The sequence below is a fragment of the Vombatus ursinus genome, unplaced genomic scaffold, assembly GCF_900497805.2.
Source record: "Vombatus ursinus unplaced genomic scaffold, bare-nosed wombat genome assembly UNPS02014837.1, whole genome shotgun sequence".
NCBI classification, from domain to species: Eukaryota; Metazoa; Chordata; class Mammalia; order Diprotodontia; family Vombatidae; genus Vombatus; species Vombatus ursinus.
This window is the reverse complement of record NW_020954615.1, coordinates 751,399-777,480: the sequence shown is the minus strand read 5'-3', so window position 1 is coordinate 777,480 and position 26,082 is coordinate 751,399. Positions and strand designations below refer to the sequence as shown.

At 50.7% G+C, this 26,082-nt stretch overlaps 1 protein-coding gene across 3 annotated transcripts in view; it reads right to left on the bottom strand.

Annotated features, from left to right (window-relative positions):
- Positions 1-26,082, bottom strand: part of DYSF (dysferlin) — a 231,419-nt gene that overhangs the window by 99,310 nt on the left and 106,027 nt on the right. For all 3 annotated transcript variants that reach the window (XM_027839970.1, XM_027839971.1, XM_027839972.1), the window contains 10 exons: positions 25,679-25,803; positions 24,566-24,672; positions 19,179-19,377; positions 14,548-14,703; positions 8,214-8,345; positions 7,912-8,078; positions 7,390-7,504; positions 6,856-6,961; positions 5,635-5,777; positions 1,695-1,868 (listed from right to left, as the gene is read on the bottom strand). In XM_027839970.1, the coding sequence (XP_027695771.1) occupies positions 1,695-1,868; positions 5,635-5,777; positions 6,856-6,961; positions 7,390-7,504; positions 7,912-8,078; positions 8,214-8,345; positions 14,548-14,703; positions 19,179-19,377; positions 24,566-24,672; positions 25,679-25,803 (1,424 nt within the window). The remainder of the gene's footprint in view (positions 1-1,694; positions 1,869-5,634; positions 5,778-6,855; positions 6,962-7,389; positions 7,505-7,911; positions 8,079-8,213; positions 8,346-14,547; positions 14,704-19,178; positions 19,378-24,565; positions 24,673-25,678; positions 25,804-26,082) is intronic.

Sequence of the window (26,082 nt, the reverse complement as noted above, 5' to 3'; positions counted from 1 at the left end):
TGAGTAAGTCTAGTCTAATGACTAAAATGGGCCTCCCTTTAGTCTGCGAGTTTCATCCAGAGTCTCAGAGCCATGACGAGGGCCGGTACTAGCAATCAATGTCCCATCAAAAGATGGAGGAGGGGGAGTAGCCATAATAATTCTGGATAACAAATAACAGAGACAATTCGTAACTTCACAGAAAGTCAGAACTGGGAGGGTCTTTAGAACAGGGAATGTCAGATCTGGGAGGAGCCTTAGAACAGGGAATGTCAGAACTAGGAGTGCATCTCGTCACTACCTCATATTACAGAAAAGGAAACTGAGGCACAGAGCCAGAATGTGACTGCCCAAGGGCACAAGAAACAGTAGCAGAGCAAAGACTTGAAGCCAGGTTCATTGATTCTTAGTCCAAAACACTTAAGCCACAAAGTCCAGTCCCTGACCCTCCTCAGCATCTTCTTTCATATGTTTCAAATCATTTTTCCATCCTGACATTTGGAGATCAAACGCACTCCAGCCCTGCTCTAGAGCTGAAGCTTTGAGGGGTCAAGAGACTTGTGGAGAAGCTGGGGTGAAAACCCCCGTCTCAGAAAACCCATTTTACTGATCATTCCACATTCCGTGCCTCTGGGAAGTTTAGTCTGTTCGGGTTTGAAAGCACCTTTCTTCACTCTGTCCTCACTTGTGACTGGGTTCCATGGACATAGACACTGTCTCCTTAAATCAGAGTTCGAGGAGAGGTTCCTAGGTAATTGAAGTCTCCTGTGGCAATCAGATTGGAACCCACTGAGCCCTGGAACTTCCAGCCTGGGCAAGATTGGGAGATCTAACCTTTAAAAAAATTTTAATTAAAAAAAAAGTTTCAAATCCCATCTCTTCCACTTATTACCTGTGTGACCTTCCACAAATCGGGTCACCTCTGAGCCTCAGTTTCCTTGTGTCACCTCTAAGGTGCCTTTCAGCTCTCATAATCCATGTTCTGATTCTTCTCTCTCCAACATTCTAGGCTTCTCAAGTCCTTCTCAGGTCTGCCGTTCCACATTCTAAGATCCCTCCCAGCTCTGATGTTCTAAGGCCCCTGCCAACCCCACATCTATTTTCATTTTCCAAGGAGTGAAAGCACTGGACCTACTATAATCTGTGAGTTCAAATCCCAGATCCTTGCTACTATGTGAACAGGGACAAGTCACTTAACCTGAGACTCAGTTTCCACATCTGTAAAATGATGATAATAATTACATAAGCCACCTCATGGGGTTGTTGTTTTACAGACCTTAAAGTGCTATCCAGGTGTATGTCATTAATAATAATTAATAATTTCATTCCCATCTCTGGTCTTCATTTTTCTCCTCTAGAAACGACTAGATGGTGTCTAAGTTGGACTAGATGGTAGATAGAGCACTGAGTCTGGAGTCGGGAAGACTCATCTTCCTGAGTTCAAATCCGGCCTCAGACGCTTACTAGCTGTGTGACCTCACTTGACCCTGTTTGCCTCAGTTTCCTCATCTGTCAAATGAGTTGGAGAAGGGAATGGAAAACCAATCCAGTATCTTTGCCAAGAAAACCCCAAATGGAGTCATGAAGAGTAAGACAGGACTGAAAACAACTGAGTAAGAACAAGAAAGGTAGACAACTGCCCCTTCTCTGGGCGCCTACTCAAGGGTGGTCCACATTCCCTCCCTGCGGGATGGAGCTGTCCTCTGCCCACCTACCAGGGCTCCTTCCAGGGCAAAGACAGCGGCAGCCCCGGTCTGCTCCAGGGGCTCCATGCGACGGCGCCATCGGCGGCGGCGGAAGGCATCTGTCTTTCGATATTCCAGGTGAAACTTCCAGCCAAAGAGAGACGCATACTCCCATCCCTCGCCTTGCGACTCTGCCTTTCTGTGCTGCAGGGAAAGGAAGGAAGAAGAAAGGAAGATGTCAAACATCTGTGAAATGGGTGCAATACAATCTGATCAGTTGGCGTTCACCTGTTCCTTTCCACTATCCTGTCCTCTTTAAGAACAAAGGACAAACAACCACAATAACAACTATGCTATCCCTACTAGGACCAAATATAGGTTCCTCTGTTTGGCACTTATCTCTTCCAAATCCGGCTCCAACTTACCTTTCCATCATTATTATACATTACTACACTTTACATACTCCATGGTCTGGCCAGACTGGCTTTCTTAATGTTCTCACTCACAACACCTTATCTCCTACCTCTGTGTCTTTGCCCAGGCTGTACCCCATGCCTGGAATGCACTCCTTCCTCTCCTCTACCAATAGAATCCATTACTCCCTTCAAAACTCAGCTCCAAGGATGCTTTCCAAAGGAGATGTTTTCTGATTTTTCCCAGTTACTAGGGCCTCCCCCATCTCCTTATTTAAGCAGCGGACAGGGTGCTGGACTTGAAGCCAAGAAGATCTGGGTTCCAGTCTCCCTCCGACATATCCTGGGCACCCTCTCAGTGCTCTGGTTAAGTCTAAGACTCTAAGCCGCACAGAGGGTGCCAACCTACGTTGGAAAAGGGAGTTTCCTTACACAGGAATTCCCTCTACCAACGAAATCAAAAGTCCAGTCCCTCTCCCTATGTCTTATAAATGTACATCTATACATGTTGTTTCCCTTAGCTAGACTGTAAGCTTCCTGAAAGGCTAGAGAAGAGCAAGGACTTCATAAATGCCTACTAATGGACTGATGAGGAAACTGAGGCAGGTAGCAAGTAAGTGACTTGCCCACCATCACACAGCTAGTAGGTGTCACAGGTGGGATCCAATTCTCTCAGTGCCCAGGGTCAACATTGGCCTATTGATGGGGTCTGTTGGTCTATTGTTTCCTTTCTTATCTCTACCATTCAGAAGAGGAAGGTGTCCTCTAGACTAGGTCTCCCTCAGGTTATCCCAGGATACCTGCTGTCCTTGAAGGGAGAAGGCAGCGGACAAAGAAGATACAAATAACAAAGATAAAATGAGGGAAGGCTAAAATTCCCTTCCTTCCAAGTCTGAGGCTTCCTTTTTCCCCAAGAAAATTCCAGAAAAGAAGGGGAGTATGGAGGGAATGGAGCAGGGGGCAAAAAACAAAGGTTGGGACCCATGCCTGGCGCTACAAAGAAACATTAGGGCAGAGTGCAAACAACTTAGAGTCAGGGTGTGGGTTCTAATCTCGGCTCTTTGATCCTGTGCAAGTCAATTAACCTCTCTGAACCTTACTCTTCTCATCTGTAAAATGGGGAGAAGAATATCTGTACTACCTCCCTCATAGAGCAAGTGCTTTGTTAACCTTGAAAGCCTTAAAAAACATGAGTTATTATAATGAAGTCTCTCTCATGGTCCTGCCCCACTACACCCCTTTCCCCAATCTCGCATCCTCGAAATCCCAGGTCCTGTGGAAACATCCAAAGAGGAGACAACCCACACGTGTATACAACTGTTCTCTCCACCACCACCACCTCCAAAGGCTCACAGGGGGAAGGCCTGGCATAGAAGAGTACCTGATACCCCTCAGTCAATCAACAAGCATTTATTAAATTCCTAGTGTGTGCCATTGAGAGGTATCATGGTATGATGGATAGAGAACTGGCCTCAAAGTCATGAAGACCTGGGTTCAAATCATACATCCTGGATGAGTGGTTCTGAATAGGTCATGTACCTTCTCCATACTCTGGATGGCTCTCTGAGATTATAAATTGCAGAGAAGGCTCTAACCTGCCTTGGTGGAGAGATTTCCTCCCTGGAAGCTCCCCTACACTATTTAAAACCAAGGTCTAGTCCTTATCTCTGTCTCCATGTGCTGGGCACTGTATGAAGCAGCATACAAAGACAAAAATGAGATAGATCTTGACCTCAGGGAGTTTACATTCTACAGGGAGATACAGCATCTGCACAGGTAATACAAAGTGACTGGGGGTAGAGGAGAAGACAGTCTAAAAAACACCCCCCAGCGTACAGAGCCTGGGTCCAGCAATGGCAAGAGCCCCAGGGACCCTGTTCTCTGGGCCTTTATCCAGGGGACAAGGAGCAGCAGTGTCTCCAACTCCTGGACACTGGCCCATCCACAGTCTGGCTTCCTGGGACACCCTGCCTGGCCCCTGGTTCTGTCCCAGCATCACCTCCAGCCCCTGGAACATTTGGTGAGGAGGGGGCAAAGCGTCAGGCTGGAGTTGCACACCAGCCTGGCCCGGCTTGGGTCTGGCACTGGGCCGAGCCCCTTAGGGGAGGACTGGAGGCTTGGTCTGGCCAACAGCTTCTGCCTCCACTCCTCTGCATGTCCCCCCTCAAGGAAGGAAGTTATAGCCTGGAGAATCCAGGTGCCTTCCTCAGTTGTTCTGACTCAGACCTGCCCTCCCTAACTTGCTGCTCAGTTGTGTCCAACTCTTCACGACCCCATTTGGAATTTTTGGGGCAAAGATACTGGAGTGGTTCTCTCCCAGGCTGGGAATATGGCATTTCCTTCTCCAGCTTATTTTACAGATGAGGAAACTGAGGCAAACAGAGTGAAGTGACTTGCCCAGGGTCACACAGATAGTCAGCGTCTGAGGCCAGATTTGAACTCGGAGATGAGTCTTCCTGACTCTGGGCCTGGAGCTCTACCCACTGCACCCCCTGGCTGCCCTTCCTAACCATACTTTTAGACACATTTTCTCCCCTTCAGAGCGCAAGCATCGTGGGGGCAGGGACTCCTTTGTCTTTGTTCCCCAGCTCCTGGCACAGAACTCGGCTCGAGGCAGGGAGTTACTAAAACCTTGTTGATTGTTGACCAATTTGATCAGGGTGACTGCTCTCCTGAACACACGGTAGGTCATAAGAAAGGGGGCACCTGGGAGCAGGCTGACCATGTGGGCAGTTAAATCGAGGCTGGAGCTAAAAGACCAAGTGGGTGTCACAGAGGCTGCAGCTCCTCCATCAGACCAGGTCCCCAAGACCAGCACATGCTATGCCCTCCAGCCCCCTGTCCCCTTGCTCTGACAGGTGAGCCTTCTTCCAGTTCCCCATGCCCATTCCTGCCATCTCCTCCTCATCAGCTCCCCCAGAAACCTGGACTGCCATTCGTTCTGGACCCTCGGCTCTGACAGGTGGGCCCCCAGGAGACTTCCTGGATGGCTCCTCGCCATGTACCAAGGAGGCTCTATAGAAAAGCTAATTCCCTTCCCTGCCCCTGCTTTCCCACATCCCCTTATTCGCCCACTAGAATGTAAGCTCCCTGAGGGCAAAGACTACATTGCTTGCTTGTTTTTCTATCTCCAACTTTAGCACAGTGTCTGGCACATAGTAAGGGCTTAATAAACATGTTATCTAGCTGTCTATCTATCACCTGTCTCATCTGCCCAGCTATCATCTGTCATTTAATGATCTATTTATCTACGATCTAGCTATGTATCTATCTGTTTATCTACATATGGTCTATTTATCCATTTATCTACATATGGTCTATTTATCCATCCATTTACCTCTCTCTCCATCCATCCATCTATCTACCTAACTATGATCTGTCTATTTTTCTATTAAACAAGGTCTCTCTAAGCAGTCTCAATCTCCTCTGTCCTCAGGACCCCAAACACGGGAAGTTCATCCCCTTCTCCTTCTCTGACCCTGTGATCAGTGGAATAGGAGTGGGTTTGACCTGAACCTTCCCAAGTCCCCCACCCCCCAGCACCTCCCTGGCCTCACCTTTATCAGCGCCTCCATCTGGTTGACGTCTCTCCTTCGAAGACGTACCCAGCGGCGGCGGCGGCTGGTGTGATACATCTTCTCAGTTGGAACCCAGTTCCTTGGCTTACAGTCAGGTGGGATGATGATGCCATATTCCCAGCCTGGGAGAGACCAGCACCCAGGTGACTTAACATTCCTCACAGTAGAGTTTCCCACCACCCCAGAGCATGGGGGAAGAGGGACACTGTGGACCTTTTCCCAGGGAGGAGAAAGGAGTTGTGGCTGTAGACTCTGGACCCCCTGACCTGGTCATCTGGGGATGGGATGAGTAGTTCTAGTCAGGGAAGAGGGAATTCTAGCTTGGCACAGTACCTGGCATACAGTAGGTACCTAATAAATGTTCATTGATTGATTGATCATAGGATCCTAGTTTTCAAGCTGAAAGGGAGCTTATAAAATCACAGGATCATAGATTTAGAGCCAGGATGGACCTTATAGGTCATCAAGTCCAACATCCTTTACAGATGAGGAAACTGAGGCCCAGAGAAGTTTGTACACACTTATAGACAGGCACACATTGTTTCTCCTGATGGAATGTAAGCTCTTTGTGGGCAGAAATTGCTTTGTTCTTCTCTAAGTATCCCCAATGCCTAACAAACAGAAGGAGCTTAATAAATAGTTATCAATTAACTGTCTTGCCCAGGGATCACACAGGTAGTGTGTGACATAGCTAGGATTTGCACTCAGGTCCTCTGGCTCCAAATCTAGCATTCCTTCCACTGTCCACACTGCCTATTATAACCGAGACCTAGTTATCAGTGACATAGTCCTTTTTTGCAGGGTCCCAGGTGGCCCATTAAAACCAGGCCCAAATTAGTTGCTCATAGAATCCCTGGCTTGAATGTAAACTCCTTGAGGGCAGGAATTGTTCCATTTTTGTCACTGCAGACCCAGCACTCAGGCATACAGTAGGCACTTAATAAATGCCTGCTTAAGGGGACTGTGTTTCCAGTGGGTTGCCTTGACTTCATCATCTCCACCAGCTTCACCATCCAAGGTCAAAGAGAGTAGACTGCTCACCCCCAAGGGCCAATGGTGCCCCCAAAGAGTGGCCTCACCAAGTGAGGTCAAATAACTCAGTCAGGACAGGACTGCCTCTTATGGGTAGGAAGGGGACCTGCCCTCCAGGCAGTGAGACCCACTTCACCCCCACCATACCGAACCACCAGGCCAACCTACCTAGTTCATCAACAGCTCGGTTGAGATCTGTGGACCATTCTTCATCTTCCCACTTCCACCCCACAGGGCAGACGATATCATCCTTAGGAAGCACCTTCTCCCCATTCTAAGAAATCGAGATGGGAGACAGAGATGGGAGGAGAGGAGAATAAGAAGGAAGAGAATGAAGAAAATGAGTGGGACAAAGATGGAGGAAAGAGAGAGAAAGAAGAGCAGGGAAGAGAAAGACATGGGAGAGAGAAAGAGAGAGATAGGGAGAAGACAACCAGAGATGGGGCAAGAAAGAGAGAGAGAAGAAAAAGACAGAGGGGGAAAGAGAAGGGAAAAGGTTGGGAAAAGAGAAACAGATAAAGAGGAAAAGATGGAGACAGAGTTAAGCAACAGCCCTAGATGAATCCCCAAAGTCACAAAAAGCCAAGCTCCTGGTTGGCTGTGTACCTAAGTCAGTGTCTCAGCTTTTCTGTGCCCCAGACCACCCCTCAGTAACCTGCGGTCAGGACCTTCCCCAACCCCATCCCCAGCGCTCCTCCTTACCACATCTGTGTAATTGTCACTCATGTAAATCCACTGGCCTCCAGGCAGTCGAGTCTGATTCTCAAATACCTCCTCCACGAAGCTCAGGTGGCCAGCATCCACATCGTAAAGCAGCCTGGGCCAAGAAAAGGGGGTTGGTCATAGGGGTGATTAGAGCCTCCTTCCAGAGTTGCTTATCTGAGAAGAGTTCTGCTCCCCTCCCACCACGGAGTCTGGATAGGGGTCACGGGGATGCCAGGGTTCAGGTGGGCATGACAGAGTGTAAGGCAATGAGAGAGAAAGAGAGAAAGAGAGAGACATAAGGGAATGATTGTAACTGAGAGAGAGATACAGTCAGACAAGAGAGATGGAAACAGACACACAAAGACACAGGCAGAGACAGACAGGCAGGCAGGAGGGAGGAGAGAGGGAGACACGGAGACATCATCCACACTGATCCGAAACCCTGCTGTCATTCGGCGGCCCCCACTCCCTCCCTATCCCCGCCCAGCCTGCCCTGCTTGCCCCAAGCCCCAGACTCACGTTTTCTCAGGACTCACAAACCAGTCCCCAGCCCAGTTCCAGCCAGCAGATGGGTGGAAGCTGTCTTTGGGTAGTTTGATCTTGCTGGTGACATCAGAGAACTTGGGGTAGGTGAGGCCCACGGTCCCCCAGGTCCCCATCAAGGCCAGCTTTGTCTGATTCTCATACTACATGGGGGAAGAAAAAAGGGGCGCTGAGCCTGGAATGGGAGGGGAGGAGAACGGCCCAGGACTTTGACCCAGCCTGGGATGGAGTGGAGAGAGAGAGAGAGAGAGGAAGAAGAAGGAAGGGCAGCTACTCACAGTTTCAGCAAAGACAGAGAGCTTCCCCTCAGCAAACTTGTTAAGCTCCTTCCCGTCCACCGAGAGACCGAACCAGAGCTGGACCCGGATCTGGGCTGGCATCTTGGACCCCTTCACTCCCTCCATCGGGTACTGGACACCAAAGAGGAAGGCGAGGAAGGAGAGAGAACCAGGGCTGCTCATTCAGCCCTCTGCCCTAGTCTCCCCTAGGTCTTACAGATGGTCCCGGCGAGAGATTGTGAGACTGACCTCAAAAACCTCATCACTCACGTGTCCCTCTCTCTAGAGCGCCAGCATATTTCAGCATGCGGCCCTTGAGGAAGACAGGACCGCTGGTCCTTCCAAAAACAATCATTTATCAAGGGGCTCCTATGGGCTGGGCTGTGGGTCCGAAGACCAAAGAGGGATGGGTCTTGCCCGGAAGAGCTTACTTTCTACTTTGATGAGAAAGGACCAACAGATGGAAAAGGCCCCTGATCGCATCTCTAGCCCCAGCAGCCTGTGTGTCTTCCAGCAGGGCATATCAGCTCTCTGGTCCCTTAGTTAACCGTCATGTACAACAGAGAACCAGGGCTTAGTGGAAAGAGCACTGGGTTTGGCCGCAGGAAACCTAGGTTCGAATTCTGATTCTTGCTTCCCCTGCCTCTGTGACTTTGGGCAAGTCATTTAAGCATCAGTTTTCTCATCTGTGAAATGGGATGGCTGGACTAGCTAACATTTGAGATTCCAGCCAGCTCTCCATCCATGATCTTACGGGCTGCGAGGTGCAGATACAGTAGCCAAGTCTGAGGGTCTCCCTGGGGCTGCTACAAGTGAGCCTCACTTAGCCTGATAATCCTGGAATCACAGAATCTCAGAGTTGGAAGGGACCTCAGCTGGCATCAAACCCCTTGTCCCATACCTGGACAAGGAATCAAACTCTACAATAATTTGCAAGTCATCATCTAGCTTTTCTGCTTGGAGATCTCCAGGCAAAGGGTGCTCATCAACTGTGAAGGCAGCCCACCCCCCCAGAGGGTGAAGGGGAAGAGGGGGGACGGTGGTCAAGGTCAGGAAATTTCTGCCGACCTCCAGCCCAACCCTGCCCCTTCCCCTCTGCTCCTAGGGCTGCCCTCCAGGGCCAGGTAGAACAAGGGTAACCCCTCTTCCCACGGGTCTGAGAATGGGCTTGAGCCAAACTTTACCCATCAGATCTTAGAGATGGAAAAATATTTTGATGGTCACAGGAGTATTATTGTTATTTTTATCATTATCATTAATTTAATCCATCATTAAACGTTTACAATTTGCACAGGCTCTGTGCTAGGGGCCATTTATACAAACTTGATGATGGTAGTAATAGTGATGATAATAATGTAGCATTAATTATCTGGGGCTGCTAGGGGACACCAGAGTGCACAGAGCGCCAGGCCTGGAGTCAGAAAGACTCATCTTCCTGTGTTCAAATCTGGCCTCAGACACCTACTAGCTGTGTGACCCCAGACAAGTCTCTTAACCTCTTAGCCTTGGTTTCCTCATCTGTAAAAATGAGCTGAAGAAGGAAATGCCAAACTACTAGTGTCTCTGCCAAGAAAACCCCAAATGGAGTCAATGAAGAGTCAGACAGGACTGAAAATGACGGAACAAGAAAGCATTCATTATAATCATAATGCAGTTCTTTGAAATTTGCAAAGTGCCTTCCATGCGTTATCTCATTCGATCCTCACAACAACCCTGGGATGGAGATACTACTAACATCCCCACTTTACAGATGAAGAAACTGAGGCAGACAGAAGTTAAGTGACTTGCCCAGGGTCACACAGCTAGTATCTAGCTAATAAATGCCCTCACGGAACTTGCGTTCTGTTGAATGGATGTACATAGTCGCTAGTCAATAAATATTTATTAAGCACCTACTATGTGCCGGGTGCTGTGATAAGTGCTGAGGATGGTGGTTATGGAAGAGGACCAAAATGCCGTCACTATGTCGGGGTGAAGGCTCAGTGTGTCCGACTGCAGCTGCTCAGACCAGCATGAGCTGGGGGGCTGTACCACAGGTCAGGTACGAATGGTCCGTGTGAACGTTTGGGGAGGATTCTCTGAATCTGTGCCTCTCGCATTTCTCGGGAGCTACTGCGATTCTGCTTCGCTCCTAGAGCACAGTGCCTTCTCTGACGTGGGCACGCCACGAAGGGCGGGGGCTGCTTCTGCTTTTTCTTGGTATTCCAGCGCATAGTAAGTGTTTAATGAAGGTTCATAGGTTTGTTGACCAAGCCCTCTCAATATTTATTTATGATATTCTCCTAACGGGATCATCTACAAAAAGTATAATGACCTCCTCTTCCCCCCCCCCCCCAAAAAAAGAGAACGAGCTCTTGGGCTGCTTTAAGTGATTAAGGAACCACTGACCAAAAACTCCATCTCGTTCACTCCCTGGGCTGCCCCTCTCCCTGCAGCCCCTCTGCTTCGGCTTAAGAGAAAGGAGAGGTAGTCAGACTCCATCTACTTCTAAGAAAAATATCTCAGTGGAGAGGCTCAGTAGCCTGGAGCGATTTAGCAAACCCGCTTTCTTTCCTCATGGGCTTGAGTATCATCTCTGCCCCTTGAAATCAGACTGGCCACGGCTCATAGGTCTTCCGCTGCTCTTGACCCTAACCTTCAGAAGCTCCGTTTAGCTCTGAACAACCATGAAGGCGAGGATGGAGGCAAGGAGGCTGAGGCTGGATCTGGCCTGGGGGCCAGAAGTTTCCAAACCCTCTAAGCAGGGCAGATGCTGAGTCCCTGACACCAGTGTGCTTTAGGGGACAGAGAGGTTCTGACTTCAAATCCCAGCTCTGATGACTTGTGTGACCTCACTAATCTGGGCCTCAGTTTCCTCATCTGTAAAAAAGGGGCATGAGCAAGATGGACCAGGAGATCTCTAAGGCTCCTGCTGGAAACCTCACGATTCTGTGACTTCAGTGAAAATTAGCTTATTAGAAACTTTCTTCCTGGGACACCCGAGTTAGAAACGAATTTAGGGTCAGGGCTCAGAGCAGGGGGGCAGTCGTCCATAGTCAGTAAACATTTATTAAGTGCTTACTGTGTACCAGGCACTGTGCTAAGCACTGGGGATACAAAGAAAGGTATAAGACAGTCCCTGCCCTCAAAGAGGTCTCAATCTAATGGGGGAGACGATATATAAAAAGACAGTGAAGAAAACAACCTTCTCTTTCTCTGGCCTTACAGTTTTTAACATATTTATTCACTTATTATTCATGATTTCTTAGTAGCCACTCACTACCTGTGTGACCTTGGACAAGTCACTTAACCTGGGGAGAGGTGCTTTCTAGTTAACAGCATGGTACAGTGGTGAGAGCCAGGTTAGAGGACCTGGGTTCAATGTCACCTCTTAATACCTGAGTGACTTTGTGTTAACCCTTAACGCCCTGGGCTCCAGTTCCTCACCTGCCTGGAAGGGGCGTGTCAACCTACTTCCCTAAGACCTCACTTACCAACCCTGTAATTTTTAGACCAAAGGCCCTCGGTCCCCACTCCCCTTTTTCTCTCCCATTAGAATGTAAGCTTTTTGAGGGCAGGAGCTGTCTTTGCTTTTGTATTTCTATCCCCAGCATTTAGCACAGTGCTTGGCCCATAATAGGTGCTTCATAATTATTTTAATTCATTCATTCATTCATTTATTCATGACAGGGCTGAGCTAAATGACCCCTGAGATCCTGTCCAGCTGTAGACTTGCTCTTACATATTGATCCCATGAGTCTCAGAGCTATGCACAGGCCGAGGACTTTACTTACATCAACACCTGATTTGATTTTCATAATGGCCCCATGAGGAAGCCGGGCAAAGAGGAAACTGAGGCTCAGATAGGAGAAGAGGCTTGCTCACGGCCGCCCCCCCAAAGTGGCGGCTAGCCCGTGTTGGAGCCTGACCTTGAACCCAGGTCCTTGGAGCCCCGTCCCCGTTCTCTTTTTGGGGAGGGCTACTCTTATTTCATCCCCTCCCATCACCACCCCCGCCAGCCTGAGCGACACTTGCTTTCACCTCCTCGGGGAAAGGAGAGGCCGCTGGCCCAGATGCTGCCCGCACCCCCCACAGCAAAGCCTCTGACTGTGGAAATATCCCCCCACCGCTCATTCTCTCACTCATCACTCAGCTGTGTCCTCTCCCCTCCCAAACAGAGACAGCTGGAATTCCCACCCACCACCGGGCTCCCTGGGGCCAGCCCGCTCTCCCCAAAATAGCTCCGACAATTGGAGAAACGTCTACTTTGGGGTTCTGCTCTCCGGGCCGCTGATCATTTTTTCCGACCTCGGCTGAAGTGGAGAAACACCAATGTTTTTTTGGTCTCCGCTCCCCGCCAACATTTTTTCTCCGTTTACTCAGGACACTCTGGAGAAGCTCATGAGCTGAGTGGAGAAGACTCGAAGGAACAATTTTCTCTCTATTTTTTTTCTCACACTTGGAGCCAGGGTAAATTTTCAGCTTAGATTTCCCTGACGCTGTGGGGTCTGGGGGTCGGAGCCATAGCCTGGGTCCCTGCCATAGGACTCACTTCGTAATCCCCTTCCCCCCCCAAAATGTAGTACTGAAAGGGCCCTGAGAACATATAAGTCTAACTTCCCCCCCATTTTACAAAGGAGGAAACTGAGGCCCGGGAGGCAAGGGTTCACCCCAGGTCGAGCATAAAGGAAGGGACGAAGCCAGGATTTGAACCTAGAGCCTCGGATGCCAAACAGGGAGCTCTTTCTGCTCCGTGATGCTGACTTTTCTTCCAGGAAGTTTTCTCTGATTAACCCCAGCTCTGCTCTTGGGAGAAGTCAGGGAGGCAGAGAGCCCTTCTGTCTCGACTGAACCGGCTTGTTCCTCCACAGAATGAGGGGGTTCTGACATCCCTTCCAGTTCTGCCCGTGTGAGGAAGTCCCCCATGGCAGCCCCTCCTGTCCCCACACAAGAGCCCCAGGATTCTGGTGTCTAAGAGCCTGGCCAGCCCAACAGCACCATGTCCTGACCACACGCTCCTGGGGCCAAATCGGCCTTGTCTGATTTTTTTTTCTCCAAATTAATGAGCCTGTGGGCGGCCCACAGAGAGCGTTGGCTACAAGGCAGCTGGCCCCAGCGCTGAGCACCTGCTCCCCTGCTGAGTGGCCGCACAGACCCCTCCCAAGAGGGGCAGAGGGGAGGCAGGAGGATGAACAGGAAAGCTAGCCATGGACTAGAAATCTCGAGGCTGACCAGGGCCCAGGTCCACGGCTAGCTGCTCCCAAAGAGGGAAAGTTCTCTTCTCAGACCATGCAGCCCCCTGGGCCCCTTCTCCCCACAGCAGGCGGGGGGGGGGGTTGTGGAGGACCCCAGGCCAGGAGAGGTCTAGAGCAACCTTAAAAAGCAGAACACTGATGGACCACAGGATGGTACCGGGAAGGCAGTGGTACCTCCCTGCTGCCACTGTGACCCTTACCCTCTGACACCCCCAAGTCAGGTAGAGGAGGCCTGGACCCCCCCTCAAGGAGCCCCCTGAAGGAAACAAGCAGTCCTTCCATCGAAGACCATAAAAAGAACTGGCTTTGAAGTCAAAGGTCCTGAGTTCAAATTGTGACACTGTCTCTTCCGATCTTCGAGGCCTGGGACAACTTCCCCGAATGAAGAAGTTGGACTCCATGACCTCTAAGGTTCCTTTCTTATATGTCCAAAATCTAGGATTCTCTCTCTGCGCCTCAGTTTCCCTATCTGTAACTTACTGGGAGTTAGACTAGATAATCTCCAAGGTTTGGTTTTTTTTTTTTTCTATCTCTAAATGCTGTAGTTCCACACATGCAGAGAACCACAGGACACAGGAATATATGAGACAGCTGGGAGTCACAAAAAAAGGGCTGGGCTTGGAGTCAGAGGACCTGGGTTCTAATCCTGGCAAGGCTGCTTACTAACGTGTGACTTGCTCTGTGCCTCAGTTTCCTCATCTGTAAAATGAGCACATTGGGGCTGACGGCCTTGGGGGTCCCTTCCAGCTCTAATTCTAGGATCCTCTGACCAGGCTTCAGATCTTGGATCTGCTCCTCACTAGCTGTGTGATCCTGGCCTTCATCCCTCCCTGTGCCTCAGTCTACTCCTCTGTAAAGTAGGGGAGAGGACTGGATGCCCTCTGAGGTTCCTTCTTGCTCCAAGTCCACGAGACCAGAGGAGCCCATGTCCCAATAGACTGTCTCTTGGGGGGCAGGGTCTGGGGTGCTTGGGGGTGCTGAAGGGGCAGGGGCCATCTTCAGAGGGTTCTCACCCATATCCCTGGGCGGGGTATCTGGTCCTCAGAGTGGTGGGAGGGGAGCACTAAGCCACCCAGGACCCCGGGGGAGGAAAGACTTACTTTCAGAAAAATCGTCTGCAGTTTCCCACAGTTCTTGCCACAGCACTTGGCCCCACTCCGAGAGAAGAGGATCTCGTGGGCTGGCACGCGGTGGTAAGCCATGCGCTTGTCACCCTGAAGCATCCAGATCACTATGTCGGGCAGGCTGTTCTGAGGCTAGGGTGGGGAAGGGGGAGAACAATGGGGGACTCTGTGAGCGCCGGCAAGGGGCCCCCATGGCCCGACGCCAGCCCAGACAGCCTTGGCGGCCTCCCTCCCTTAGCCCACCTTGCCAAATCCCAACCATCCTGCAAGGCCACCTTCTCCAGGAAGCCTTTCCCAGGGAGCTCATCCCGCCCTCCTCCCCGAAATGGAACACTTCGAAGTCTAGACCGCAGTCTGGTCCCAGACCCTTCCTGCCCTCCTCCATCGTCCTCTCCCGGCTTTTCTGAGACTGGAAGTGCCCCGAGGGCAGGGGCCGGGTCTTGGACTCAGTTTAGGAGGGGTATGAGAGCCGCCTTCAGGAATTTGAAGAAATTCCATTTATTCCACTTGGCCCCAGAGGGCAGAATTAGAAGCAGTGGCTTGGAAGAGATGGGGAGACAAGATTTAGGCTCTATAACAGGAAAGGAAAAATCCTGGAGGAATGGGTAAAAATAATAATAATGACAGTAATGATAAAAGCCAACCTTTATATAGTGCCTACTGTATACCACATGCTATGCTAAGTTCTTTGCAAATATTAGCTCATTTATTCCTCATAACAATCCTGGGAGGTAGGTGCCATTATTAACCCCATTTTACAGATGAGGAGACTGAGGGAAACAGGGGTTAAGTGACTTGCTCCAGGTCGCACAGCTAGGAAGTGACTGAGACCATATTTGAACTCTGGTCCTCTTGACTCCAGGGTAACACCTAGCTGCCCCTAGAGAGCTAGCTTCATGTCCAGGAAGATGTGACCTTGGGTAATGTCATTTAATATCTCAGTGCTTTTGGCTCTAAGACTCTTCAGTTGCGGTGAGGGTGCCCACTTGCATTGGCGGAAGGCAGTCTCTCACCTGGGAGTTCCTTATACCATCAAAAATCACAGGTTCTATCTCTATCCTTATGGGAAAAAAACAAATGAATTTCCTGACAGTTAGATCAACGCTCAAAGTGAAAGGTGCAGGAAGGGTTCCCCTCAGTTGGGGGGTGAGTTTCTGCAAGCAAAGACTAGATGACCCCTAGGGAGGCAGGGATGGAGGGGGCTTTTTGTTCGGGTAAGGGGCCTTTGAGATCCCTTCCAACAGTGACACGTCCTCACCGGGGCTTGGTGAGTGGCCTCACAGGGCTGGCCACAAGCTCATGAAATCTTGGGCCCCAGAAACTCAAGAATGACCATTCATGTATAACGGTATCAGTGAAAAGAGCTTTCAAACCAAGAGAATCCCAGACGGTGGAGGGAGAATCCCTTCATCCTTTGGATCAAGGACCCATGACCAGACTGAGCTGGGGGGGATGCCCTGCCTCCCTCAGACGGCCCCAGCAACTCTTGAAAACAACCTAACTGGGGCCTCCTCCTCCTTCCCAGGCCAGCGTCCCAGGCCACCCCCTGCCCACATTCACATCTCCCTCCTCTCATTTAGACTCGGTGCCAGGGGGAAGCTTGCTAACAATCTCGGTCTGCCTTGGGAGGTGATGGGTCCCCCTGGATAGAGGCAAACACTCGTCAGACTTGTTGGAGAGGGGACTGCTGGCCAGGTGCCAATGAGGACCCTTCCTAATCCAATCCTCCTCCTGTCTCTCCCACAGTGTGCAGCACAGGTCTAGGCACATGGGAGGAACTCGGTAAATCTTTATTGATAACAAAAACTAACTTTCATATAGCCTTGAAGGCTTGCAAAGTGCTTTACATCCACCATCTTACTGGATCTTACAACCACCCTGGGAGGTAGGTGCGATGAGGATCCCCATTTCACAGAGAAGGAAACTGAGGCCAACAGGATGAAGTGACTTGCCCAGGGTCACACAGCTAGGAAGTATCTGAGACCGTATTTGAACTCTGATCTTTCTGACTCCGGGCCCAGCGCTCTCTGCATGACTGCACATGAATCTTCCTCAAAACTGTATTGCAGCCAGACTGGCCTTCTTGCCGCTCCCCATATATGACGTCCCATCTCCCACCTCCGTGACTTTGCACAGGCTCTTCCCATGCCTGGGATGCCCTCCCTCATAGAACCTCTAGCTTCCTTCAAAGCAAAACTAAGGCACCTCCTTCTTCAGGAGGTGGATCCACAGGGTTAGGGTGGTAGACCCCTCTTTCTGGATCCCTCTAGCTATTAGTGCTGCCCCTGAAATTATTTTTCTACATAATTACATATTTCTCTACATAATTTTGTAGGAGAGATACTTGTGTGTTACATTGTAGAGGTGTCAGATTCACAGCCTGAGTCAGATTAAAACGTAATTGGGGAATGTTTAACTAAATAAGTAAAAATCTGACATAGATAATGTTAATTTGTGATTTTCCAGGTCAGCCTGTGACCCACAGGGATGAGCTTGACAGCCCGGGAATGGAGAGCAAATTGGCCCTGGAGCCAGGGAAGACCTGGGATCAGATCCTGCCTCTGACCCAGACTGAAGGCATTGTCCTGGACAGGTCACTTAATTACTACAGGCTAGGATTATAAATTGTCAAGAAAGTGCTGATTGGCACCAGTAGAAGAAGGTCCTGACATGAGAATTCCCAGGCAAAGGAAAAATTATTGTGTACATACTTAGCCATGTACATTTGCCCCCTCCTCCAGTAGAATATAAGCTCCTCGAAAGCAGGGACTGTATCCCCATCACAGTACCTAGCATACAAATGGTGCTCAATTAATGCTTATTGGCCTGGGTTCAATTGAGGTTCAATCTATGCCCCAGATTAAGTCCTTTCTTTAGCAGAGATTAATGGATAAGTCTGTGACCAGGATGAGGGGTCAATTTATTGCCAAGATCAGTAGCAGAAAGGGAATATGTATTTTATATACATATATGTGTGTATATATATATATATATACACACACACATATGTGTATATATATACACATATATGTGTATATATATACACATATATGTGTATATATATATATATACATATGTATATAGTGCCTACTGTGTGCCAGGTACTGTGCTAAGCACTTTTTAAAAAACAAATATTATCTCATTTAATCCTCAAAAAAATCCTGAGGTACGTGCTATTATGATCCCCACTTTGCACTTGAGGAAACTGAGGCGAACAAAGGTTTTAGTGACTCGTCCAAGGTCACCGAGCTAGGTGGGGGAAGGAGGTATCCGTTTGGGGTCACAGAGCAGTTTTCCTCCTTATAACTACGTGGCCCAGACAGAGACTAAAGCCATAACCCTGGCCTCATTAGGACCAGGATCTAACCACTGAGCTAACAAGCCACAGGCATGAGCTCCTTTTCACAGGGAAGGAGTCCAAAGTTAGCTTTAGAGGATGAATGTTTCTGGATGCCTTCCTTCTGCTTTGGAATTCTCCCTGCTTCCAACCCTCCCCAGTCTTTGGGAGAGCTAACTCCTCCGGAAATTCTTCTCCCCAGCCTTCCCCCTTCCCTTCATCCTCCAAATCTCTACCTCAGCACAGACTGTAATAAATCAACAACCTCTCCCACTACCACCACCACCACCTCCCAGCCCTCCGACCTCCCTGAGGGGGGTCTCCAGCCCCCCTCCAAAGAGAACTTCGTATCTCCCCAGAGGAGGACTGGCCTCTGCCCCTCATCCCACCCGCCTGTGGGGATACCATGGGCATATCTGGCTACTGCACCTCAAAGGGGGTCTTCAGGCTCTGGGCCTCAGTTCCCTCACCTGCAAAATGAATGAGGTTTGGACTAAATGCCTTCTAAACTCCCTTGCGGCTCTCAATTTGTGGTCCTGCCATCCCAGGACTTCCATGGGACATTCTGGCTCTTTAAATCCTAGGACAGTAAACTCATTTCTGCTTAGGAAGCTTGTTCTCCTAATCAGGTAACATTTTAGCAATCTCGGATTTCTGTGACTGTTCTTTTCTTCAATCAATCCATAAATCAATCAATAAGCAAGCTTCTACCCAGCACCGACTAGGATGAGGAAGGCGCTTAGAGATACAATAACAGAAGAAGAAATAGCCCCTTCCCTCAGGGCGCTTACATTCTCTTGTGAATATCTAACCCCTTTGAGGGCCAGTGGTCCAAAGAGAGATGGGAAGGGGGGATGTTCCAGGGGGTGTCCTGGTGACATTGTGAGAAAAGGGGGTAAAGAAAGCCTTTAACACTGCAGAGCAGAGACTGCTAAGTAGCTACCAGCTAGCCTTTACATAGCAGTATTTAAGGATGGCAAAGAACTTGACAAATATTTCATCTTCCCAGTGGCCCCGGGTGATAGGTACTATTATCAACATTAATTTAGAGATCAGAAAGGCAAAGACCGAAAAGGATAAGTGTTTTGCCCAAGATAGCACAGAGAAGCAGAGAGGTAGAGATAGAAGGGACCCCAAAGGAAATCTAGGCCCTGAACCCCCAACCCTCATTGATGAGGAAGAAACAGAATCGGCCGTGATTCCAAAGAAGCTGCTTCCAGTGCTAACGTCGGTCCACTGCCTCTAGCCTCCGGACCCCACCCAAGGCTACCTCATCGGCCAGGGCCCGGAGCCGCAGAAGCCAGTCTTCCGCCTGCTCCAGGGCGACGGTCAGATCGTCGCGGGCGCTGGCGTGCTTTAGCTCGAGGGCAGCGTGCATGATCTGGGTCAGGTTGCTGGTCCGAAGGCGGTACAGGTAGTGGTCCAGGTGCGTGGCTGAAGGCTTCTCCCTGACGTCCACCAGAGGCTGACTGTCCGTGGGGTGAGAGAGGCGACAGGAGCAGGTGTGATACCAGACACAAGCATGCCTCCTCCCTCCTCTCAGCAAAGAGGTAGAGCAAGGCAGACATGGTCAGACATGACAAATGGGTTCGTTTTGCTCAGGATCCAACTGGGAAATGACAGCAACGTCTTTAAAAAGCATCAGTAAAAATGTCTATTTTTTTTAATAAGTTTTACCAAGTGCTTTCTCCATAAAAACACAGCGGGAGGTAGGTCGTGCAGGATTATTATTTCCACTTACAGATGAGGAAACTGAGTCTCAGAACCCTGAAGGGAGACCCTCAGTTTCATGGGCCAGTGGGCAGTAGAGCTGAGGCCTGAACCTCCCTCTCTTGCCTCCAAGGCCAACTGTCTTTCCACTATGCCCCACCATGAGGCCTTTTGTAGATGGGGCTCTGAATTTGGAATCAGGAATATCAGGGTTCAAACCACACCTGGTCACTCACTAGTGGTGTGACCCTGGGCAAGTCATTTCAACCTCATGTGTAAAATGAGGATAGTAATGACAGCTAGAATTTATATATTTGTATCCCCAGCACTTGATAAGCGCATAGTAAGTGCTTTATTGATTGCTCTAGTACCTACTATGTGCTGAGTACTCTACTTACCGCTTTACAAATATTACCTCATTTGAGCTTCACAATAACCCCAGAAAGAAAGTGCTATTATTATCTCCATTTCACAGTTGAGGAAACTGAGGCAAGAAAGTGGTCTGTTGACTTGACCAGGGTCACACAGCTGGTAAGTGTCCGAGGCCAGATTTGAACCCTCAAGGTAAGTGAGAAAAGGGCTGGACATGCTGTAGTCAGGCACTCACTGTTTAAATGAATAAATTCTATGTCTACTTTGACAATGAAATTTATGGGACCCTGACAGGGCATGGCAGACAGACTGGGAAGGCTAATGACTGAGGATAGCTACGGTGCTGACCCCCTGCAGACCCATACACCCCTCCAGTCATCCTTCTGGCCCTGAGCATCCCCCAGGTTGGGGAGAAGGAGACCACAAGCCAGAAACAGAACCTCACAAGGTGTAGTAGGGAGGTGACTTAATGGAGTATGGATACCTCTCCCCCGACTGAAGGGGGGAGGGGGAGGCGTTTGCTCCCCATTGGGAAAAAGGCTTCCTCTGGGAAGGGGACCATAAGCACCCCAAGTCTGAGGCCCAGGCTTGCCCCTTATGCCCTGTGATCCAGGGTCCTTGCCCAGGAGTGGGGGGCTCCCTTCCAGATGAATGACTAAAGTCTCTGCAGACTAGGGGTTTCACCCACCCACCCCTCCTGAGCAGCCTCAGAAGAGCACCAGGGGACACTGGCGCAGAAAGGGAAGAAAGGGGGCTGCCTGCCCGCACAGCCCCAGCCCCCAGCTCAGCCCAGGCAGCCATCCCCAGCATCCCCCCACCCCAGTGACCGGACAGCTAGCCACCCACCCTGTCCCGTCCTGCCCTTCCCCTCCTGCGGCAGAGGCAGCAGCAGCGGCCTCGTCTGGGCTCCCCGCTCCTGGCTCCACGCTGATTTATTTCTCTGCCAATCTCCCCAAGCTATGCAGAAGCAATTACCGCCCGAGCGGCACCAGCGCCTACCCGCCCGCCCGCCAGATACGCTGCCTTGGCAGCCTTCAGCCTCACGACATTTTTCCTGTTATTTTTTTTAATTGAATTTTGAAGGGGGGCGGGCAGGGAGGGGGAACCGAGAGCCAGCTCCATCTCGGGGAAACCTAAGCCCCAGGGCCTGGCTCGGGTCACGTAGCACAGCACAGCCTGGCCAAAAGGAAGTTCTGGTGCTTGCTGGGGAGGGTCGGGGTAAGTGGGAGGGCGGGGGTCCTCTCCACTGCTCCAGCTCAGCAGCTGGGGGTCCTTCCCAGAAGGAGCCAAACAGCAACCTCCAGCCAGGTACCCCTGGACTGCCAGTTTGGGAGCGGGCCCTGCCCGGGGCCACTGCAGGGAAGCCCAGGCAGCCGCTTGGAAGAAGAAGCCTGCGGTGGTGATTTATGTCTCCGGCGAAGGGACAGCAGCTGGGGGAGGCTGGGAGACTGGCCACAGAGGGGAGGTTTTCAGGGAGGCCACGAGCCCAGCCAAGGCTGTCTGAGCAAACGCCTGGCATCCCCCCAGTCCAAGGAGAGACCTGGGCCCCTGCTGATCAACAGGAAAACTCCGAGAGGAGGCAGGTGCCAGGGGAGGTGGGGAGGCGGGGAGGGCCAGGACAGTCACCACTCGGTATCTACCCAGGAAGATGGACTGGGGGGTGGCTATGAAAAAACAGGAGTGGATGCTGCCAAAGGTAACGGAGGCCCCGCACATGTTCTGTCTGGCTTTGGAAACAGGAACACGAATTGTGTGTAGGCTGTGAAAACACCTCGAAACAATCCCACAGAGACGTCTGGGACAAAGCCTCAGAGCCCACCGCCTCCTGTGGCATCGGAAGGAGCCGGGACATCAAGGGTCTGAGTGGGGAGACCCAGTCCCAGCTTTGGGGAGCCCTGACCTAACGGGGAGCTGAAAGCCCCTCCTGGGGGCCTGGTCTGATGGGAGATAGGCCCTGCCCTCGGGGAGCCCCGATCTGATGGGAGACACGACCTCTGTGTTTCTAGACAGAATTTCTCCCCTAAGCTCCTGGGGAAGTTTTCCTTTCTGTCTGTATCCTTCTTCCTGCCCATTGGGGAGCTCTCTAGGGGCAGACGGGTGATGAGAGGCATGTGTAGGGTCGCAGGCAGAGGTTGCAAACCTCAGCAGGTAACAACTTGTATATTCACAAGGGCGACAGTCTGAGAAAGCTGTCTGAGGCTCAGAGAGACCGAGTCACCTGCCCAGGGTCACCAGCTAGCGTCAGACAGAAATCTAACGAGGAATCGTTACTGAGGGGAGGGGGATGCTTTTGGAGGGCAGGCTGAAGGAGCCTTAAAGACAACCCCACCCAAACCCCAAAAATGTCATGCTGCAGAGAGAAGGGACTACTTTTCAGAGGGGGAAATCGAGGCCTCAGAGAAGGAAAATGACCAGCTCACAGTCACAAAGTCAACTCAGTGAAATTGTGGCTGAGCTGAGACAGCGTCAAATGGAGGCCAAGTCTTGGGCTCTCAGAACTGAGAGCGGTGCAACAGATAGGGTGTAGACATGGGTTCGAATCCTGCCTCGAACTCGCTGGCTGTATGAGCCTGGGCAGGTGGCCTAAGCTTCAATTGGCAGATGAGGCAGTTGGACTCAAGCCTCCTTGGCAATCCCAGGAGCCCAACCCTCTCTTCTTCCAGCAGTGAAAACAAAGGCCAGTATCAGAGCAGAGAGCCCAAGCATCGTTCGTTTCCCACCAGGCTGCGCTCCTCTGGACTTCTCCGCCACGCCCCCTTCCCTCCCCTCCCTTAGAATATCAGCTCCCTGAGGGCAGGGGCTGTCTTTCTTTGTTCCTGTATTTGTTTTCTCAGAGCTTAGCCCAGTGACTGGCATACAGTAGGTGCTTAATAAATGTTTGCTGACTGACAGTTCAATGCTCTTTCAGCCAGGATGTTGAAATTTAACCTCAGCCCTTCGGGAACCACAGCTCCTCTTCTCATCCATCAGTCAACCGACAAGTATTTCTGGGGTTTATCTTATCGTCTCCTGGATGGATCGTTTAGTTTTTATCTTTGTAACTCCAGTGCTTTGCACAATGCCTAACACACAGTAGGTGCTCAATAAATGCTCGTTTGATTGATTGTGATTGACTGATATATCAGGCACTGGGGATACAGAGACAAAAACGAGAATCCCTGCCCTCAGGGAGCTGACATTCTACCTGGAGAAGCAGCCAAGGGGCGAGGATGGCAGCAATGAAGCATCTCCCAAAAGGGAGAAAGGGAATATTTGCCCCCAGCAGAATGGCAGTGTCTTGAGGGCAGGGACTATTCGCCCTTGAATTCCGACCACGTCCTGGCCCCTTCCTGAGCAGACGCCCGATGAGTGTCTGTTGAGGGAATCCGTGAAGCTGTGCGTGTCTCAGTGCACTGACTGCCTGCCCAGGCTGGACCAGCTCGTGGGCATCAGATAACCCGGGGTGCCCGGCTTCCCCACACCTGCCCCGTGCTAGCTCAGGGCTCTCCAAACACAGCAGCTTGCTCAATAAATCTTCACTGAATAAACGGATGAATGAGTGAGTGAGAATAACGCGGTGTGCAGCATTGGCAAGATCACGAGTTTTCATGGATCGCTCTGTGCCAGCCTCTCTTCCTTCCATCCCATTCTGACTCCTCAGGGAGGTGGGGAGACAATTAGAGATACCACACACACACTAGTGCGCTCCTCCGTGAGCCCCCTGATGCAAATGCACAATTTTACAGAAAGTCTAGCCTAGCCCACTGAACAGTGCCTCAGACTGGGGGTCACAAAGACCTGGGTCCAAATCCTGCCTTGGGCACCTACGGACTGTATGACCGCGGACAAGTCCCTTAGCCTCCCTGAGGCTCGGAGGACCCTCTAAGACGGTCTCCTGAGGTACAGAAGGCGAGCCATCAGTTCTAATACATCCCTCATTTCTCTTCTGTTCCAGTCTTCATTTCACAGACTCAGGGTGAGAAGGGAAGGCAATAACGCATTGGAAGAGTGCCTACTATGTGCTGGGTACTTGCTAAGTGCTTTATAAATGTCATTCCATTTGGTCCTGTCCTGTGCTACCATCTCTGTCCTACCAATTCAGAGCTGACTCTTGACCCTTGATCTAATCTGATTTCTCTGATACTGCCCTCCCTGCCTCCCTTTTGCTCAAACCAACAACCAGCCTTGTCGACGACAGGCTAAACAAAACCTGTCCTCTGCTTTATCGTGGGGGGGGACGTGGAGATCAACCCCAGCACCATCCCCAGCAAGGCAAGAGGGGGCCAAGGCGCGGCTGCCAGAGTCTCCTGGAGATCCCATCACGGATCCCAATCAGAGACACAATGCTGCCCATTCAGGTGGGCCCCAGGACAGGCTCAGACCGGCAGCAGCGGCCGGGAGATTTATGACCTGCTCTAAATATCACCTTTTCAACTTCGTGCCTTGGCTCTGAAACCTCTGAAGGCAGTGGGCAGCCAGGCATGCTCCGTCCAGCCGAGCACCCCCTCCTCTCCCATTTAGGACAGACTGAGCATCAGAGATGACGGGAGGAGGGAGGCGGGGAAAGGGAAAAGAGGTGAGAAAAGCAATAAGTACCTGCAGTCGGAGATGAGGTTGTCAATCACCTCAGCCACCAGGCCATCAAGGTCTTCTGCTGAGAACTGAGCCTTGAGGGCTACGTGGATCTTATTCAGGCCGGCTTCCTAGAGGTACAACCCAGGGGAGGGCAAAGAGAGAGACTGAATGACCGCATGAGGAAAGGAACTGACAGCCCCCACTCCCATTTCTCTGTACACCCCCAGGCACAACCCAGTTTCTCTTTCGTACATGTGCATTTTTTGGTAAGTTGTCTCCCGTTAGATTGTGAGCAGCTCCTTGGGGGAAGGCAAAAACCATGCCTTCTTTCACATGCTCAGCACTTAGCATAGTACCTGGAGCATAGCTGGTGCTTAATAAATGCTTACTGACTGACTGAAGTATAACTTATTAAAACAGAAAGCTCTGTTTAATAAAAGAGAAAGCTCATATACCCCAAGAAGAACAAAATCCAAAGAAAGGACCTATCTACCCCAATACATTTATACGTTAATACCCCTTTTTGCAGTAGCAAAGAGCTGGGAGCCAAACACATGCCCATTGATTGGAGAACGGCTAAATTCATTGGGCTCTGCGCCCATCCCTCCTCTTTCTCCTCCCAAATTCTCAAGTGTGGGCATTCTCCCCAGTGTCATAAGCCCTCCTCTCCATGTTCGTCCCCTTGGTGATCCTATCCACTGCTAAGGTGCTGCTAATCCAACTCCCTCATTTTATGGGTTAGGAAAGTGAGGGCCAAAGAGGTCAATAGATCAAGCTTAAATATGCTTCTTGGGAACTTCTCCCCATTATCCATAGTTCAGGCACCAAACAGAACCAGGCTGACCCCTCTCTCCCATAAGAGCTTCCTAAATAATAACAATAACAATAATAGCTAGCATTTCTATAGTACTTTAAGGTTTGTAAAAGTGCCATTTCATTTTAGCCTCACAACGACTCTGGGAGGCAGGGTAGGGGCCATTATTATGTGCTCTGTCCACTGGGAAATCTGGCCGCCTGAACATTCGAAGGCCCCTAGTCTGTGCCCTCTGAGCCTTCTCTCCTCCATCCTCAGTATTGTGCCTGCACTGGATAGGAAGGGCAGGGGCTCAGGGGGTTGGGGCGTGTGGGGCTCACCAGTTGGTCCGCAATGCTCAGCAGCTGGTTCTGCGTGTCTGTCCGGTGGCTGATATCCTCCCAGTAGGAGGAGAGCACAACCACAGGCTTCACATTGCCCCAAGGCAAATAGTAGTAGTGACACCCTGGAAAGGAGAGAGGAAAGAAGGAAGCTGGACTGAGTGTGGGGAGAGGAGGAAAGAAGGGCAGCCCCACATGATTCTGGGGCATTCTGGGGCATGAGAGTGATGTATCCCACCTCCAGGATGCCCCTTTGCTCATCAGCGACCAAACGTCTGCCTAGGTTTATCCTTCTTTAGTCACCCAACGGGCCACTCACTTAACTGGAGGCTGCTATCCATGTCAGGGTTTCTTAGCCCAGCAAAAGAATTGGCATACCAAAACATGTTGGCCTTGGCAACAAG